Source organism: Muntiacus reevesi, chromosome 18, assembly GCF_963930625.1.
Source record: "Muntiacus reevesi chromosome 18, mMunRee1.1, whole genome shotgun sequence".
NCBI lineage: Eukaryota > Metazoa > Chordata > Mammalia > Artiodactyla > Cervidae > Muntiacus > Muntiacus reevesi.
In genome coordinates, this window is record NC_089266.1 from 32,820,711 (window position 1) to 32,837,832 (window position 17,122).

Consider the following 17,122-nt stretch of genomic DNA (forward strand, 5'->3'; position numbering starts at 1 on the left):
CAACAGGCCGTGCAGAGAGGGACGTTTCTAACCCCGCGGCTTTCCGGGTTGGGGTTGTGAGCCGGGAGACCCCTCCCCAGCAACCCGCCTGCTCTGCGAGGGAGCGCCCGGCCCTCAGCGGGCGTGGCCGCCCTGGCCCAGCCCCCGCCCAGCCCCGCCCCCGCGCGCCGAGAGGGCCCCCGCCCGGCCGCCAGCCCCTCTCCACGTCCGCGGCCCCTCCCTCACCGCGGAGCCCGGCCGAGGGGGATGCTCCGAGTCCCACCTCCCCTGGGAGCTGCGCATTTCCGCGCGCCAGGGCGGCCTCGGCTGCGGCCGGCCCTCGCGGCGGCCGCCCGCGTTCCGCGTCCCCGGGAAGTTGTCTCCGGAGCCCGCGGCGCCTGGGTCTCCTCCCCCTGAGCCCCGCCCCCCCGCCCCGAGCTGGGAGCCGCGAGCCGCCCGGCCGGGGGCGTCGCCGCTCGCTCTCCGAAGCCAGCGAGTCTCCGTTTCCCTGCGCGGGGTGCACGTCCCTCGCCTGCCTGGGGACCCCCGCTCACCCCCGAGACGGCGCGCGCCCAGAGCGCGGGAGCCCGGAGCGCCGGGCGCCTCGGACCCCGCGGAGCCGCTGCCCAGCCCGCGGGGCTCGGCAGGGATGCAGGCTGCTGTGTGAGTCCCGGCGCCAAGGCCATGTCCGGCGCCCGCTGCCGGACCCTGTACCCCTTTTCCGGGGAGCGGCATGGCCAGGGGCTGCGCTTCGCCGCGGGCGAGCTCATCACGCTGCTGCAGGTCCCGGACGGCGGCTGGTGGGAAGGCGAGAAGGAGGACGGACTCCGCGGCTGGTTCCCGGCGAGCTACGTGCAGTTGCTGGAGGTAAGCGGTGAGGGCGGGGGCTGGGAGGCCGGCGCGCTCGCGTACCTGTTGCCTGCCCGGGGGAGGCCGGAGCCGCCTCTGCTGGAGGGGAGTCCTGGGGCCCGCCTCTGTGTGCTGGACCCAGAGCCGCGCTCTCCTGAGGGCGGGGGAGGCGGCGGGCGCCCTCGGGGCGTGGGCAGTGCGGGGTTCGCCCCCCGAGCGCTCCCCATGCCGGGCCTCCCGAGCACATCGTGGCCGCCCTGAGGAAGCGAGAACTTGTTGCCAGTGTAAGCTCGGGAGCGGGCGGGCGCGTTCCGGCGGTGGCCGGGGCCGCCGGAGGGCTGCGGAGTCCGGCGGTCTAGGGAAGACGTGCGGACGATCGGGGTGTGAAAAGTGGCCCCGGCACCCCGCGCCTGCCGAGCCGTGGACAGTCGTGCTGCGGCGGGTCAGCTCCCCGGCCGCCTCCGGGCCGTCCACTTACTGGTCAGCTGAGCATTGCTGGCTACTAGTCCGAGCCCCGTCAGCAGGCTTGATCCCGGGGTGCCGCAGCCCCCAGCGCCCCCTCCCCCGGCCCAGCTCCCCCAGGTCAAGGTTCAGAACCTGGAAAGTGGCTTGTCCTGGGGTTCTGGCCCGACCCCAGGTTTCACAGGATCTGCTGAGCCAAGTCGACTGGCTGTTTATTGTCTGGGTGACAGTTGGGAGGCCTCGATGTCCTCTAATCGCTGAGCTCATGGTCACAGCCTGAGTGGGATCCGAAGTTTCTAAAGTCCTTTGCTGGGGGGTGGGAGGTGGTTTTACAGGACGTCCCCTTTGGCCTGACCCCAGGATTGCTGCAAAGACTTTAACTGTGAGTCTTCGGAAATATTCTGGCAAAATACTGTCCAAATCATAGAGATTGTATTGATTAATAATTTAACCCCCCCTCCCCCGACCTACTTCACAATGAACAAAGTAGCAAATTTTGACTGAAAATGCTCTGTGCAACTCAAAAAGACAGAAAGAAAGCCAGATAGGTGTGGAATAGTTATGGGTGAGTTTGCCTGAGAAAAACCCTCTGGAAACATTATCAGAAATCAAGCCTGACCTCATAGAGATACAGTGATGTTTCTTTCAGATCGAGAGAACAAAATCCCTCCTATGTGGATTTAGTAGCCTTTGAGCAAAGTTGAGGCTGGAAGGAACTTTCATGGGCTGTCCACAGAGGCTATTTGGAAACCTTCTTGGTTGTGTAATTTGAGAGCCCGGCAGCATAGGGGAGGCGCAGGTGTTTCTCAGCTTTCCTAACTCCCTTCCTGAGATTCAGGTGTGAAAGAAAGCAAGTGAATGTCTCCTTATGAAGATCGGGAGCCTCCTTGTTTCTATTCCAGAAGCCCTGGGAGAGCCTTCTGTGGTAGAGTCCTCTGGTGGCCACACTTTTCCAGGAAACATTGATGTGGAAATCTGGCTGTTGGATGTCCGGTGAGGAGCGTCCTGGCTGGATTGAGCCAGCTGTGTGCTGGGTGGGGAGTGAGGTTGGAGGGTTTGTCCACTGTGTTAGCAAGAGGGAAGTGGCTCTGCTTTTCCTTCCTGGGAGGAAAGGGAGGGTGAATCAGACCCAGGGGACAAACAGAACGATAGGATGGGACAGTTGTGGGTGTGTCGGTCACAGTTTGTGTATATACATTGAGACTCTCCTATCTCCTAAAGGGCTTTCAGACCAGTACCCATCTGAGGGAGCAGTAACCCCGAGAGGGGCTCCTGTTTGTTAAGCACCTGCTAGGCGCCAGGCATGGTCCATGCGTTGTCACCAGTTCCCCTGACAGCCCTGGGACGGGGAAGGAGCTATCCCCATTTTTGTAGGCAGGCAAACTGAATGAAATAGGTGAAGGCAGTCAGCCAAGGAGTAGTTGGTTAGCAGCTCAGCTGGCTGAATATTACCCATTGGGCCTCTGTCTCTTTTAACCTCAATATCCTGGGTCACACTGTACCAGAAGGCAAGTGAAGGGTCTAGATCCTTGTGGGGAAGGGTCTGTGTAGCTCCTGAGGTCAGCCTGCTAGAGACAGCATCACTAAGGGGAGGCAGAGATGCTGGGGCTGCAATGAGGGCAGCTCCTCCTACCCACTTGAGCATCTCTCCTGCAAACCCTGATGTTTGATTTCACTCCGAGCCAGCTGTGTTTGCCACAGGTGGAGGTAGGAGTGGACCTGAGTCCTAGGACTCTTTTCAGGGAAAAGCAGATGCAGCTTTGACAGGGAGGGTCTTTGTATCTGGGAACCTCATACATGAGCAGGCTGGACCTTGAGGCTGAGGTTAGTAGGGATGAAGGATATGCAGGTAGGTTCCCCTGGGATGCAGTGAGTCCCCAAAGATAGGCTGGGGTAGGGAATGCGGAACTCGCAAGGGGGTTGCAGGTGGTGGACTGGCCAGCACAGGGAATCATGGGTCTGGAGGACTGCCAGCCAGGTGTTGGTGCTGAAACCAGGTGGCCAGAGAAGGAGCCCGTAGGTACTAGAGGTGGTAAACCTCTGCTAGAGGGGTGCCTGGCACTGAGCTTGCAGAGGGGCATGGAGTTCAGAAGGCCAGAGGAGCTGTTGGGAATATAAGTACAGACAGAAGGGGCTACACTAGGCTCCTTAGGCAGCAGTCAGATGGAGGGGGATGCACAGCATAGCCCCCACCCCAGTGCATCATTTGTTTCTGATAGAGTGATGTCAGGAAACCCCATCTTGGCAAAAATGTGTCAAAGATCGAGAGCCCTCTGTGCAAGATAGACCCGCCTCAAGGATTTCCTCCTTGTTCATGTGAAAAAAAAGGGGAAGCATACCCTGTTGAGAGGAGTTGAGAGCTGACAGGGAGGTCAAAAGACCCACCCTGGTGGCCAGCGAGCCCCTGAGCAGAGGCCAGTTTGACAGAGGTCCTGGTTCCTGGGGAAATCCTTTTGGTCAAGACCCCAAGGAAATGAGGAGATGGGCTGCACATACTTGGCTTCCAAAGGGTGGCTTCCAGGAAAACCTCCGCCAAGCAGAGATGGGGGGCCCTGGTAGTCAGGGACTGGTCACAGGAATCCTGCTCTTCAGTGGATGGGGCAGCCTTCCAGAGGGTGACAAGCAGAGGGAGCCAATTTTCCCAGAAGAGGGAGGTGGCCTAAAATATCTTTTAGACCCACAGCTGCCTAGGAATTATCAAGGCCCTTAGATAAAAGCAAGCAGAAACATCTTTCTTCAGGGTCTGATCCACCACAAAGAGGTCGAGGAGCTTAGAGAGACATGGTTGAGGAGGAGCTGAGGTGATGCTCTTACCTCGAATGGAGAGATTAAGGATCTGGAAGGTACTGTAAGGCATCTGCAGAAACCTCTAGAGGTTTGGGGGATTAATTCTAGGGGTTGGGGGATGGTAATAACATTAGAATGCACACACAATAGAGCTTTCCTTGAGCGAGGTGCTGTTTTCAGCATCCACAATCTGGCTGCAAGGCCTGGACTTCATAGATAGTAACGGAATATGAGACTTTGCCGGCCAAACTAGTCGGCTGCAGAGGGTCACCCTTGCACCTCCTTCTCTCCAAGTCCTGTTCTCCCATTTTGGATTCAGGTGATTGTATTGCAGAAGTTCACAGAATGTCGCTGGGGGAGAGAGATGCTGGGCTGGGGAAGCGGGCTGTGCTGTGGATCTTGAGGGATATTTTATCCATTGCTGTGAAATAAGCCCCCTCAAAACTTAGTGTCACAAAACAACTATTTGTTACTATGGCACATGTTTCTGTGGATTGACGGGCTCAGCTGGGTGGTTCTTCTGCTGGTCTCTCTTGGCGTCTCTCATGCATTTGCAGTCAGATGGTGGCCAGAGTTGGGGTCCTGGAGGCTCCGCTGGGCTGGAACCTCCAGAAGGGCATATTCACTCACGCATCTGGTGCCTTTCATGTGGCTTCTCATGTGGTGTCTCATCCTCTGGTGCCTTTCTGCATGGCCGTTCTCTGCAGCAGAGCAGCTGGAGTTTTAATATATGACTTCCAAGAAAGCAAAAGTGCAAACTGCCAGGCCTTCTTAAGACTCAGGTTCAGACCTGGTGCATCGTTTCTGCCAGGTTCCATGGGCAAAGTGAGTCTCAGGGCCAGTCCCTGATTCAGTGTGGGAGGGAGGCTCATACAGGTGTGGGTACAAGTGTGACACTGAAGCAAGGTTCATTGAGGGCCAGTTTGCAGACTGGCTACCTCACAAGGCTAGGGAGATAATCCATTAGAGGAGAAGGTGTACCAGGCCATATGGATGAGAGAGCTTCGGGGAGGTAAAATGAACAGATTTGGTCATTCTGCTAGGAAATTCTCCATCTTCATCCTTTTTTTTTTTTTTTTTTTTTTTAAAGATGCCAGGGATTTCTTTGTAATGGTGATTAACGATGCAGCAGAATTTGAAACCAGATTTTTCAGTGCCTGGAGCCTGGGTCTGTCCCTGAGCCACAGACAAACCAACTTTTTCAAGTTGGGGCTATTTGGTGCTGGTTGTTAACGGACATCATGCATCCGAACTGCCTGACATCTAGTAGATGCTCCGTATGTTACACAGATTGGATTTAATACAGGGCCTTTCTTTTTCTAACATGGAGATTACCTAAAATGGGTGTGACCTTGTTCCTCATGCCTGTATTTTTCAAGGCAGTCATAAGCTCTGTCCACAAAAGAAATAATTAGGGCTGGTGGTTTGCAGAGCATGTAATTGTGACTGAAAAGATTAAGGTGCTTTCTGCCATCTTCACAAAGTCATCCTGCCCTTTGATTTGGGGGCTGTGGCCAGCATTTGTGGCTCCCGCTGTGTGAAACTCTACCTACGGCCCACCCTCCGTCTGCCTCCGCTCCTGAGCAGCGTACCCCCCTTCACTGCTCTGTGCGGGTCTGGTCAAGTGGCCACCCCCTCAGGACTTCAAAGCAGTGGGCAGGGTTTGTGGAGTCTCTGGATTCGGGGCATCTTCACAAAAGTTCCCTTAGCAACAAGTCGGCAGGAATCCCTGACATCTGTTAACCAACACATGAATCCCCGCAGTCCATTACCAGTTAGAAACATGAATGAGATGCTGACCTGCTTGTACTCTTCCCAGCCTGAAAAAGCCCAGCTTTTATCTCACAGCCTGGTTGACCTTGTCTGCGAGCACAGATGCTGGGCCCTACCTGGCTGGTGAAAGAAAAGGTATGGTAAACCAGGAAGGCTTGGATGTAAGTTAGGTGTTAGGATTTTTATCCAGAGGTTGGGGTTCTCCCAGCTTGCCCTCTTATTACTCCCAGCAGCCACATGACAAGCTTTCTAACAGAATGTCAGCACAGGTCCCCAGCACTTAATTGCAGAATAAGTAGATTCTGCTCTGCCTGCAATGGCAAGGCTGCTGGATAGTGTTCCTTGCCCCCACCTGTTTGTGGCTGAACTGTATATGGGATCTTAGTTCCTCAACCAGGGATCAACCCCATGGCCCCTGCATTGAAAGCGTGGAGTCTTAACCACTGGACCACCAGGGAAGTGCCTGGGTGGTGCTTATTCCCAGGAAGAGAAGTAGAAATGGTAGCCAGCTGATTGGTTTGACTTGTCCCTTGGAGCATCAAAGCATGGGTGACACTGTGGTGGTTCAGCTACTACACGTTTGTGGTACCAGGTTTGCATGGATTCCTCAGAGGACTCACCCACCTCCTGCCTTCGCATTTAGTGTTTCTCCTGTCTCCCATCTGATAAAGATCGATTTTGTTAGGTTAACTTCCCGGTTCACTGCATTCCCCTCATTTCTTGAGTTGGTAGCCAGACTCAGTCCCCAGGGACTCACATGTCACGTGTCCATACTACACTTTTAATCTCTCTCCTCCTTTAAGTGCCTTATCCCCCCGCCCTCTGAACCCATGTGCATGTCACTATCATCTCTCCAGTGTCACCTGACTCTACCCCCTCTTACCTTTTCTCTCCTGTTCGGTTGAGTGCAAGCCTGGTCTGATCTCCCTTAGAAACGTTCCTCAGAGCCTTCTCCTTCTTCACTTGTGTTGGCAGACTTTTTCTGAAAAGGGCCAAGAAACATTTTCGGCTTTGTGGGCCAAGCGGCACCCTCAAGTTATAGCTGCAGCGCTGTGATGTGCAGTGCGCCGGAGACAGTGAGAAGCTGTGAGAGCACCCATATGGTCCCTGTCACCGCCACTCAGCCCTGTCTGTGCAGCACGAAGCAGCTCGAGAGGAGCCCTGAACCAGCGGGTGTGGCTGTGTGCCGATAAAACTTTATTTATGGACGCTGGGATTTCAATTTGTGCCATGCAGTATTTTTCTTCTTTTGCTTCATTTTCAACTATTTAAAGATGGATAGGCCAGGGACTTCCCTGGTGGTCTAGTGGTTCCCCGAGACCACCTAGGTGGTTCCCCTGGTTGAGGAACTAAGATCCCACATGCCAAGGAGCAACTAAACCCTCATGCCACAGCTACTGATCCCTCGAGCCACAGCTAGAGAGTCTGTGCACTGCAGTGAAGATTCCCTGTGCTGTAACTAAGACCTACACAGTCAGGGAAAAAAAGATGGATAGGCCCTTCTTTAGCTCATGGACTGTGTGTGGTTTGCCAATCCCTGTTCAGAAGTTGATCATTCATTCAACAATCCCTAATTGAGTGCCTAACAATAGGCTGTGAATGCTACTGTAGGTGAAGCAATGAAAGGCATAGAAAAGAAACTTACCTTTTGGTTGGGGAGATGGTAAACTAGCTATATATATATGTGTGTGTGTGTGTGTATGATTTTAAAGTAGCATGGGGCCAATAAAGCAGGGTACTGTGATAAGTTAGGGGTGCAGGATATAGGAAGAGGGGTTCCAGAAACTGTCAGAGAAAACTTCTGCAAGGAGGGGATATCTGAGCAGAGAGCTGAGTGTGAGCCAGCCACATGAGGATCTGGATCGTGAGTGTTTGTTCTACAAATTCAGATAACCTTAAAGAGCGGAGTATGTTTGATAGATATGAGAGAACCAGAATATTCCAGAATGGTTAGAGAGCAAGAACAAGCTTGGGATGTGGCAGAAAGGGAGGCAGGTAAGTTGGATAGTTACTTTCCTTTCCCCTACAGTATATGTAACTTGGTTTTTCTCTATGAATTTATATTTTAAGTTCCTATTGTGCACAGTGAAAGAAAGGCACTGTCAAGTATTTGAGGTTTCTTGCCTTTCCCTAGGTTTGCGTTTATGTTCTGGGGAACTCAACTGCAAACAGCATCATTCCAAGGACCCAGCTGTTCCTCCATGGCCTTTGGGCCTCTGCTGACCTGTGCTTTCCTGTGTGGTTCCCTGTTTGTCCATCCATACTCTTTTTGCCAGAGACAATCTCCTGTCTGAAAGGGTCCCTCTATCTGGAGCCCCCCTCCCCTCCTTCTCATCAGTTTTTGGGTGGACCAAATTGGAGTATCATTCTGTGACACTCTCTGAAGCTTCTTCTGCCTCCACTGATGTGCTGGTAAATGTTTATTGATCAACTTTGGAAGATGGAGGGTGGGAAGTTCTGATTTGTAGCATCTGCCAACTTCTGGGATGTAAACACTCCCGCCATGGCCGATTTCAAGCTACAGATGGTTTCTTTTCATTGAATATATTGGACCTGTCATCTTGTGTAAGGTATACAGCCTGTTCATCTGATACATGTAGATATTGTAACATGATAGCAACATTTAGCACCTCTATCACATTCCCTAATTATCCTTTCTTTTTCAATGGTTGGTAGCTTTCAGTTTGATTGACAGGTTAGCATGCTCTGATTTGTTTTGGAAAGCTCACCTGGGCTGTAGTGTGGAGGATGGATTTTAAAGGGCAGGAATAGGAGCAAGCAGATGAGTTCAAAAGCTGGAAGCAGGTTGGTGGGAGTGGAGGTTCTGAGAGAGAAGGGGATGAATTTGGAATATGTCGTGCAGGTTGAGTCAGAATTTGCCAATGGATTGACTGGGGAGGGGGAGGGGCCTTACCTCTGCAGGCCAATTGTGATGAACTCTATGGCATTTTCCTCATCCTTGAACCGTCTGCTCTGTCACCAGAGACCTCTTCCTTCAAAAATGAGCTAAAAGGCAAATAAAAATTGGGGGAAAGTTAATGTCCTTAATGCAGGAAGTACTTTTATAATTTTTTTTTCAAAAGCAGAAACAGGAACACATCAGTGTGCAAATGGGCAGGGAACTTGGAATATATGAAGGGAACTTCATAATAAAAGATGTGCACAGTCATCAGCATATTCAGTCTCTTAAGTAATCAAAGAATTGTAAATTTTTTTGGAAAAAGTAGCTTTAACGAAAAGCGTCAACATAAAAACATAATGAGTCTTCGCAAGAGTGTAGGAAGATTGTCATATGCTTCCCAGAGTGTAATTTGGCAATATACCTTAAAACCATAACAATGTATGTGCCCTCTGCCCCAGAAATTCCACATATAGAAATTTGGACTCAGGAAGAATCAAGCCATAAGCCTCAGAATACCCGTTGCAGCCTGTTTCTGTTATACCTCAATTGGCCACACCCGACCTGCCCACCTGGAGGAACTGGTTAAAACAAGGTTCACCTGTGCTTCACACAGGCCACCCATGCAAAAGGGGTTCAGCTGAATTTGAAAAATAAAACATTTTTGTCAGTGATGTAAGTGTTTTTAATGGAGTTAGCATGGTTCAGATTTCACCTGATGACAAGGCAAAATGAGCTGGTGTTTCCAAGAATGAATTGCTTTTTAAAAGCAGAGACTCTGTTCTGTGACATATCCTTTTGTGCAAAGACCCAGCTGAAGGAGTACTTGCCTGGCCCAAGTTTCTTTTAGATATCCTTAGTAACAGCAAATCTTTGTCTTTCGAGGGGTGCATTTGATTTTTTTGGCAACAGCCAGATTTTATTTGGAGCCAAGTCTGGTGTGTCTGTATGTGTGACTGTCTGTCTGTCACCTTGTTGAAAAAAGGATGTAAAGCAGCTTACCAAAAAGCATACGGTACAGTAAGATAGAAGCATAAATACACGGGGAAATCTGGGGAAAGGAGAAAATAAGATGATGGAGTGAAGTCTGAAGAGTGTAGAAGGTGACTGAGTTAAGTAATGCTCTTCAGGGTTTAAAAAGAGGTGTTTGAACTGTTCTTAACAGGGAGAAACAGATGTTCTGAAGATGGCAGCATTGGGGGCTTAGGTGCTGTGTCAGTCAGGATGGGTTACGAAATGTTGCCATTAACAAACAGTCCCCAAATCTCAGTGCTTAAAAAAAATATAGGTTCGCCTCTTCTCACACTGCCAGTCTATAGCAAGTCAGTTGGTGGCAGTGAGACCCTCCAGGAAGAACCCAGGATGAGGGAGCAACCACGGTCTGGAATCTTGCTGGGTGACCAATAGCACCTGGTTCTTAAAGCTTCTTCCCAGAAGTGACACATGGCATTGGTGCTCAGATGCCATTGACGAAAGCCCAGCCACACCTAACGTCACGTGGGTGGGGTGGTATAGTCCTGCCATGTGCGCAGAAGGAGAGGAGTGAGCTGAATGTATATGGATGGCTCTGGTGACCACCGGGTGTGTCCTCACTCAGGGGGATACCTGTTTCCAGGTATCAGTTCCAGTTCAGTCTCCGTATTTTATGGCCATACCTAGAGTGGTGCTTCTCAGGTTGATTTTGATATCTCTAGAGCAAAGTTTCTGGATGTTGTTGGATGCAGATTCTGACTCAGTAGGTCTGGGGTTAGGCTGGGGACTCTGCATGTCTGACAAGCTCCCTTGGAGTTCAGCCCCAGCAGGTGCCCATAGCTCCTGAGACCAGGATGAGCTCTTACTGTTCTTTCAAATCAGCTCCCCCTCCACCAAGCTCTCCTGGTATCTGCCATGCTCCTGGGCACACCAGTGATATTTGGCCTGATCCCAGACTTCCTGTGATTTTTTTTTTCCTTTGCGGTAAATACATCTGTCAACGTTTGGTTCAACAAAAAACAAATATTTATATTTGAGCACCTAATGTGTATGCCAGGCTTTCCCCAAGGCTCGGTGGATACAGTCAAGGCCTGGAGCCAAGGTCTTCTCTGGGAGTCCTCAGGGGTGTGCCAGCCCCCCTAGGTGACTCTGGCAGGTGATTTCTCTAAAAAACTTCAGTTTCACACTTGTTCTACTGGAACAAAAGCCTTTCCAGAAGTTTTGCATCCATTGTTCTTTCTCAAATGCCTTCATTTCTCCACCCTTCTTATTTGCTTGTCAGATGCACAGAGAACTCCCAGATTCGTAAACAAAAAAACTAAGTTGTAAAAACTCTTCAGAGATGATATTTTTAAAATTCTACAGAAATGAATCCTTGTCCTAATTTAATCATGACAGAGGCTCCTTATTTTAGCGATGGCTCATGGAAGAGTGTCATTTGTTTTTGATTCATAATGTAAAGTAGAAATAGGAATAGGAAGTTGGAGGCCACTCTTCTCATTTAGCAAGTGTTTTACTGATAAATAGCTACAAGCTTTTGTTGTGTTTGAAGTGAAAAATGAAACTGTTGAGTTCTGGATAATCAAGGACATACTTCACAGAAAATCTGCTAATCTGATGATGGTGTTGTTCAGTCCCTAAATTGTGTCTGATTCTTTGTACCTCATGGACTGCAGCATGCCAGGCTTCTCTGTCCCTCACTATCTCCCGGAGTTTGCTCAAGTTCATGTCCATTGAGTCGGTGATGCTATCCAACTATCTCATCCTCTGCTGCCCCCTTCTTCTTTTGCCTTCAGTCTTCCCCAGCATCTCTACCAGCTAATATGGTACTCAGTCAAATATTTTCATATTTATAAGAAGGTTTTGGATGCCTGGGGCCTCCTACTTGCTGTGGGCACATGGAATCCACCTGTGCAACATACCATGTAGAACATTAAGCCAGCACTTATAATATTAATGTGCATGAAAATCACAGGGGGCTTTTGTTCACATGCAGATCTGGCTTCAGTAAGCCTGGGCTGGGGCCTGAGAATCTGCATTGTCTAACAAGCTTCCAGGTGCTGCTGGTGCTGGTGGCCTCTGAGCTTCAATTTGAGTAGGAAAGCATTTGAGTACCCTAAGGGGTTTTTAAGTTTGCAAGCCATGATTAAATTCTGGAATTAGATTGGATTTAGTTTACTTTCTTTTTTCTTCATGGGTTATGTAAGACTACACAGGGTCATGAAAAGAACACAGGTTTTGGAATTAGACCTCAATTTGAGTCTGTTTAATCTGAGAGGTTTGGAGATGGTAAAAAGGTAGGACGGTGGTAGCTGGTGTTCCTGTTTGCCCAGAGTGGTCTCTTAATCACTATCACGGGTTGAAGGTGGGGTTTGGGAATGTTTCACCTGGGCTAAATAAGGAAGAGAGGTGGCTGGGGGCTGAATGGCAGGCCCAGGGTCTTAATTACAGTATGCATGAACCTGACAGCAGAGAGCCCAGGGTGGTCTTGCCAGATACCTATGTGTTAGAAAAAACATGCCCCCACATCTCAAGGCACTTGATCCCGTTTCGAGGCATTGTGTGGTTTGGTTTGTGGGCTGGAATGTGAGTCCTGTGGCTACCACCAGTGTGGACACTCTGCTCAGGGGCAGGGACAGAACCTCCTCCAGATGGCTGAAGAGTGCAGGGTAAAGGTCTGGCAGCTCTGGCTTCAAATCCTGCCTGTGAGAGCCTGGGCCAGTTGCAGAATCTATGTTAAGTTTCACCCTGCCTAAGTTTTCTGCGTAAGTTTTCCTAGGGCTCCTGTGAGGGTAGCCAGGCATCTTGTACACACTGTTAGTGGAGCCTACACCCCACATGTTCTGGGGATCATGCCAAGACCAATACTGAGAGCTACCGCTTCACCGGACTTCCGTTGATGGGGATGCTGCTCGGGTGAGAGGAAACTCCCCTTTCCCTGGGCTCCTCTGAGATCAAGTAGAGGGCTCCCTGGTTGCAGCCCTGTGGTCAGGGCCTTCTGACCGACAGGCACAAGTCACCAGAGCCTCCTACTGAATGCAGATTTGGATTCTGAGGGTCTGGGGTGGGACCTGAGAGTCTGCATTTTTAAAAAGGTCTAACAAGGAGATGCTGCTCATCTGGGACCCACACTCTTAGAAGCACTGCTGGAGAGCACTTCTCCGGATTTTTCAGGACCCAGATCCTACTATTTAAAGCAAGTGAGGCTGCAGGCGCTGGCCAGTTCTGGTTTATTGGAAACTGCTGCATGATGATTGTTGCTGCTCAGGCTGGGTTAATTAGTCTTAATTGCTTCTTACCTGGGTCTGATGGGCCTCTGGCTGCCCAGACGTTCCCCGAAGAGGCTCTTATAATGAGAAAAATGTCAGGAGAGGTGACGTGTAGGAGTTTGCTAAAGGATTTAGGCATTCCTTTTCATCTTTGCTGGTCCTGGGCCCACAGAAAGATTTGTTTCAAGGGCCTGGATGGGAAATTCTCTTCTGAAGGTGTTGCTGTGGGGCTTAGAACAACTGGTGTTCTCAGGCTCAGAACTGGAGATGGAGTTAGTGCCGCAAAGCTGGCGTCTCCCGCAGCCCCTGGATGCGGCCCTCAGGTCTACGTGGCTCTGCACTTGGCCTGCCTCATCTTGCTTGGATTACTGCCCTGGCCCCTAATCGCAGTGGCTCTGCCTTTGGTCCTTTGGTGATATCCAGTCTCTGTAGAAATGCCGTGGTGATTTTTCTAGCCATTTTGGCCAAGGAACGCTCCTGCTTAAGACTTTCCTTGGGTTTTTTTGTCTTCATGATAGAATATGACTTATCTTTGCTTATGCGTCCCCTCACTACCTGGCTTCTGCCTCCCTCCCTAGTCACGTTTTTAGCCACTTCTCTGTATAGGCAAAACTGGGAAATAGGGTTGTCACCTTGTATATAATGCACAGCAAGCCATACCAGGCCCTCCTGAAATAGGAGGGAAGAGGGCAGGCACAGTTTTTAAAAGAGTGATATAGCCTTTGAGGATGTGAGGTAAACGAGTCAGAACCTACTAGACCCAAGATGGCGGAGGATTCCACTTCTGGTACAAGATGGTGGATGACTTGACTTCCGGGTCAGAGACCTCAAGCCTTATATGCTTATTGTAATATATTAGCCTCTTAATAACATGCCGTCAGACGCCATGACAGTTCTGAGGCTGACCATAAAAAGCCAAGATGGGCAGTGCCCCAGTGCCTGGAAATCCCTGCCCCTTCTCCAAGATAGTTAGAATATTCTTCCCACTTATTAGCATAGTAAATTATCCAGCCCATAAAAACTAACAACCCCCGTACTCTGGGGCCTGTTTCACTTTCCAAGACAACCCTATTTTCCTGCAGCAGTTCTGGAATCTTAGAATGGGAGTGTCCTAAGTTTGTAGACAGTCTGGTGTGTTGGTGTTCAGGGCTGATCTGACCTGGGTTTGGGTACTGGCTGTGCGAAACTTTGGGCCAGTCGCTTTCCTGTCCTTGGACCTTAGTTTCTATGTCTTTAAGACCCATGTCAGGCTTCCCTGGTGGCTCAGTGGTAAAGAATCCGTCTGCCAATGCAGAAGAGGTAGGTTCAATCCCTGGGTTGGGAAGACCCCCTGGAGAAGGAAATGGCAACCTACTCCAGTATTCTTGCTTGAGAAATCCCATGGACAGAGGAGCCTGGCAGGCTACAGTACAGATCGCAAAGGAGTCAGACACGGCTAGCGAATAAACAACAGCAAGACCCGTATCAGAGGATCCTTATGAAAGTTAGAATTGTCTGCTTTGATGTCAGTGCTCTGCAGAGAGCCTGGTGTCAGGGAGCCGGATGTGCTTGTGGCCATCTATCACTCAGAGTTCTGGCCATTATTTTCTTAGTAAAAGAAACCTGCTTCAAAAAAGAAAAAGAAAGAAACCTGCTGCCCTGAGCATCAGTTCAAACCACTTGGTCACCATTTCTGGTGGAGACCTTGTGTCTCTGGCTCTTGTCACCTTAACTCAGTTTCCATCTTGGTTCTTCCAAATAAGTCTCTCTCCATCAGATTTCAGGTCATCATTGAAGATGTGTTTACAGGAGGATGACTGCCCTTCTGTGGATGGACCCTTTGTCATGGTGCATTTCCACCACAAACTTAAGCCAGAAATTCCTTTCTTGAAATGTCACAGTTGTCTGAATATCCTCCCATCCAATTCTCTCTGAATGTGATAAACCTGCCTGGGAGTGACCAAGATTAGAATCTTAGCTGGAGGTCAGCAGTAGAGGGGAATTTTATCTTAGAGCCTGTAGCAGATAAACCCACTTATAAGGGCAGGTTTTTTTGCAGAAGATTGCCTCCTGAGGCCTGTGGGTAGGGTCCTGCTCAGAGTGAGGGGGTCACCGGACCCGTGGATGTTTTCAAGTTGATGTGTTTGCTACGTGGCCCTCAATTTCTTCTTTCAGCCAGCCAGCTGCCGAATTTCTGAGCATGGCTGCTGTAGGTTCTTTGGGGGTAGAAGGGAAGCAAAGTAGTGGGAAATTCTGCCTGTGCCCTATACCCCTCCACCCTGACTCCATAATATGATTTTTGGCAGCACTTGTAGGGCTTTCTGCTCATCTTTGTCCCCTCTTTGCATTCCCCCATTAATACAGAGAAAGCCTGCTTTCTGGGCTCACAACAGCTCCCTCCCCCCACCTGCCGCAGAAGTGAGGGCAGGGAGTGTTTTTTTTTTTAACCTTTATTTATTTATTTATTTTTGACCACTCTCAGCAGCATACAAGATCTTAGTTCCCTGACCAGGAATTGAACCTGTGCTCCCTGCAGTTGGAAGCACAGAATCTTAACCGCTGGACCACTAGGGAAATCCCGGTCTTCCCACTTCTGACTTTTCTTTTGAAAAGAGGAGGTAATCTGACCTTCAGGGGAAAAAGGAATATCAGTGTGAATCTTTTAATTGTTCACTTGCCACTTGGGCCAGATGACTGATGCACACCAATTGGGAATTTGGGATCAGAGAGATAGGGAGCTAAGGTTTGTGGGGGTTCATACGGACAGCCCTGGGTTGGGACCTGATCTGTGCATGCCCTCAAGGAGCCCTGTGGTGGGCGTGGCTGTGGAGAGCCTAGTTAAGTTGAGAATTTCAGACCCACCTCCTCTACCTCCCCCAAGAGAAAACAGTCCGAATTAAATTGTAGCCAGGCCTCTTCCTCCTCTGTGTAGGGTCCTCTGTGGAGCCATTTCGAGTGTGTTCAGAAGGTGGGGAGGGACTAGCCTGGCCAAAGCAATATCAGCCATTCCAGGGAGATTGTGGAGCCAGCTCTGGCCTCAGCCCTTTGCCCTTTGCCCCGGCTATGCCCCTGGTCCCAGAAGATGGCTGTGCTGGTGCCCTGACCACACTAGGTTGCAGTCACTTCCGTCCTGCACTCTGAGCTCCTCCGGTGCAGGAAACCTGTGCCTGCATTGTCCTGAATCTCTGTGATGCCCAGCTTGACACAGTGCTTGGCATCCGTGAGGTCTGGCTGGGTGACTGTTGGATGACTAGCTGGGTAGCCAGAATGGAGGCAGGGTTGCTGGAGCTGGCCTGAAGTCTCCCAGTCTCCCAGACCTGGAGTTCTCTGGTGCTGGGTCCTGGGCATCTGACACAGTGCTGCTCTTCGAGGACTCTGACTTGATCACTCTCCTGTTCAAGTGACTCCCGGGATTCCTCCAAGAAACCTGAGCACTCTGAGGGACGCAGTTTGAAAAGCCCAGTCTCTCGGTCCACTAAATGCCAACCCTCTTCTCTGCCCATCAGGATCACTTTCAGTTCAGTTCAGTTGCTCAGTCGTGTCTGACTCTTTGCGACCCCATGGAATGCAGCATGCCAGGGCTCCCTGTCTATTGCCAACTCCCAGAGTTTACTCAAACTCATGTCCATTCAGTGGGTGATGCCATCCAGCCGTCTCATCCTCTGTTGTCCCCTTCTCCTCCTGCCTTCAATCTTTCCCAGCATCAGGGTTTTTTCAGATGAGTCAGTTCTTCACATCAGGTGGCCAAAGTATTATAGGATCACTTTAGAGGATGCCAACTCGAGTGCCATTCTGCTGTGCTTCTGAATTGAGTGCCAGGGCATGGTCATGGTACTCTGTTACTCTAGGTGGCTGGTCTGCTTTTTTATCAGTCCTGGGGAGATGATTTCTCAAGGAAGCAGCAGAAGGTATAAATTACGTTTCACTGAAAATCATCAAGACTATATATATATTCAGCTACAGCAGCAAGTCTCTTGCAAATAAGGACTGATGTGAGATGGAGGCAGGTTGGAAAGAGTCACAGTGAGGACCTGCAGCTGGCTTGATTGATGGTCACAGAGGCACCTGCACTTGGCCTTCTCCTGGTTTATAGGGGAGGGGGATGGAAGAGCAACAGTTATTCTCAGCTGTACCCCAAGGGGGACGGTTTTAA

The 17,122-nt window shown here is 50.4% G+C and overlaps 1 protein-coding gene across 2 annotated transcripts in view; it reads left to right on the forward strand.

Moving 5' to 3' along the window:
- Positions 1 to 453: 453 nt before the first annotated feature.
- Positions 454 to 17,122, forward strand: part of GAS7 (growth arrest specific 7) — a 201,330-nt gene continuing 184,661 nt past the window's right edge. For both annotated transcript variants that reach the window (XM_065909439.1, XM_065909440.1), the window contains exon 1: positions 454 to 846. In XM_065909439.1, the coding sequence (XP_065765511.1) occupies positions 664 to 846 (183 nt within the window). In that variant the 5' untranslated portion in view covers positions 454 to 663. The remainder of the gene's footprint in view (positions 847 to 17,122) is intronic.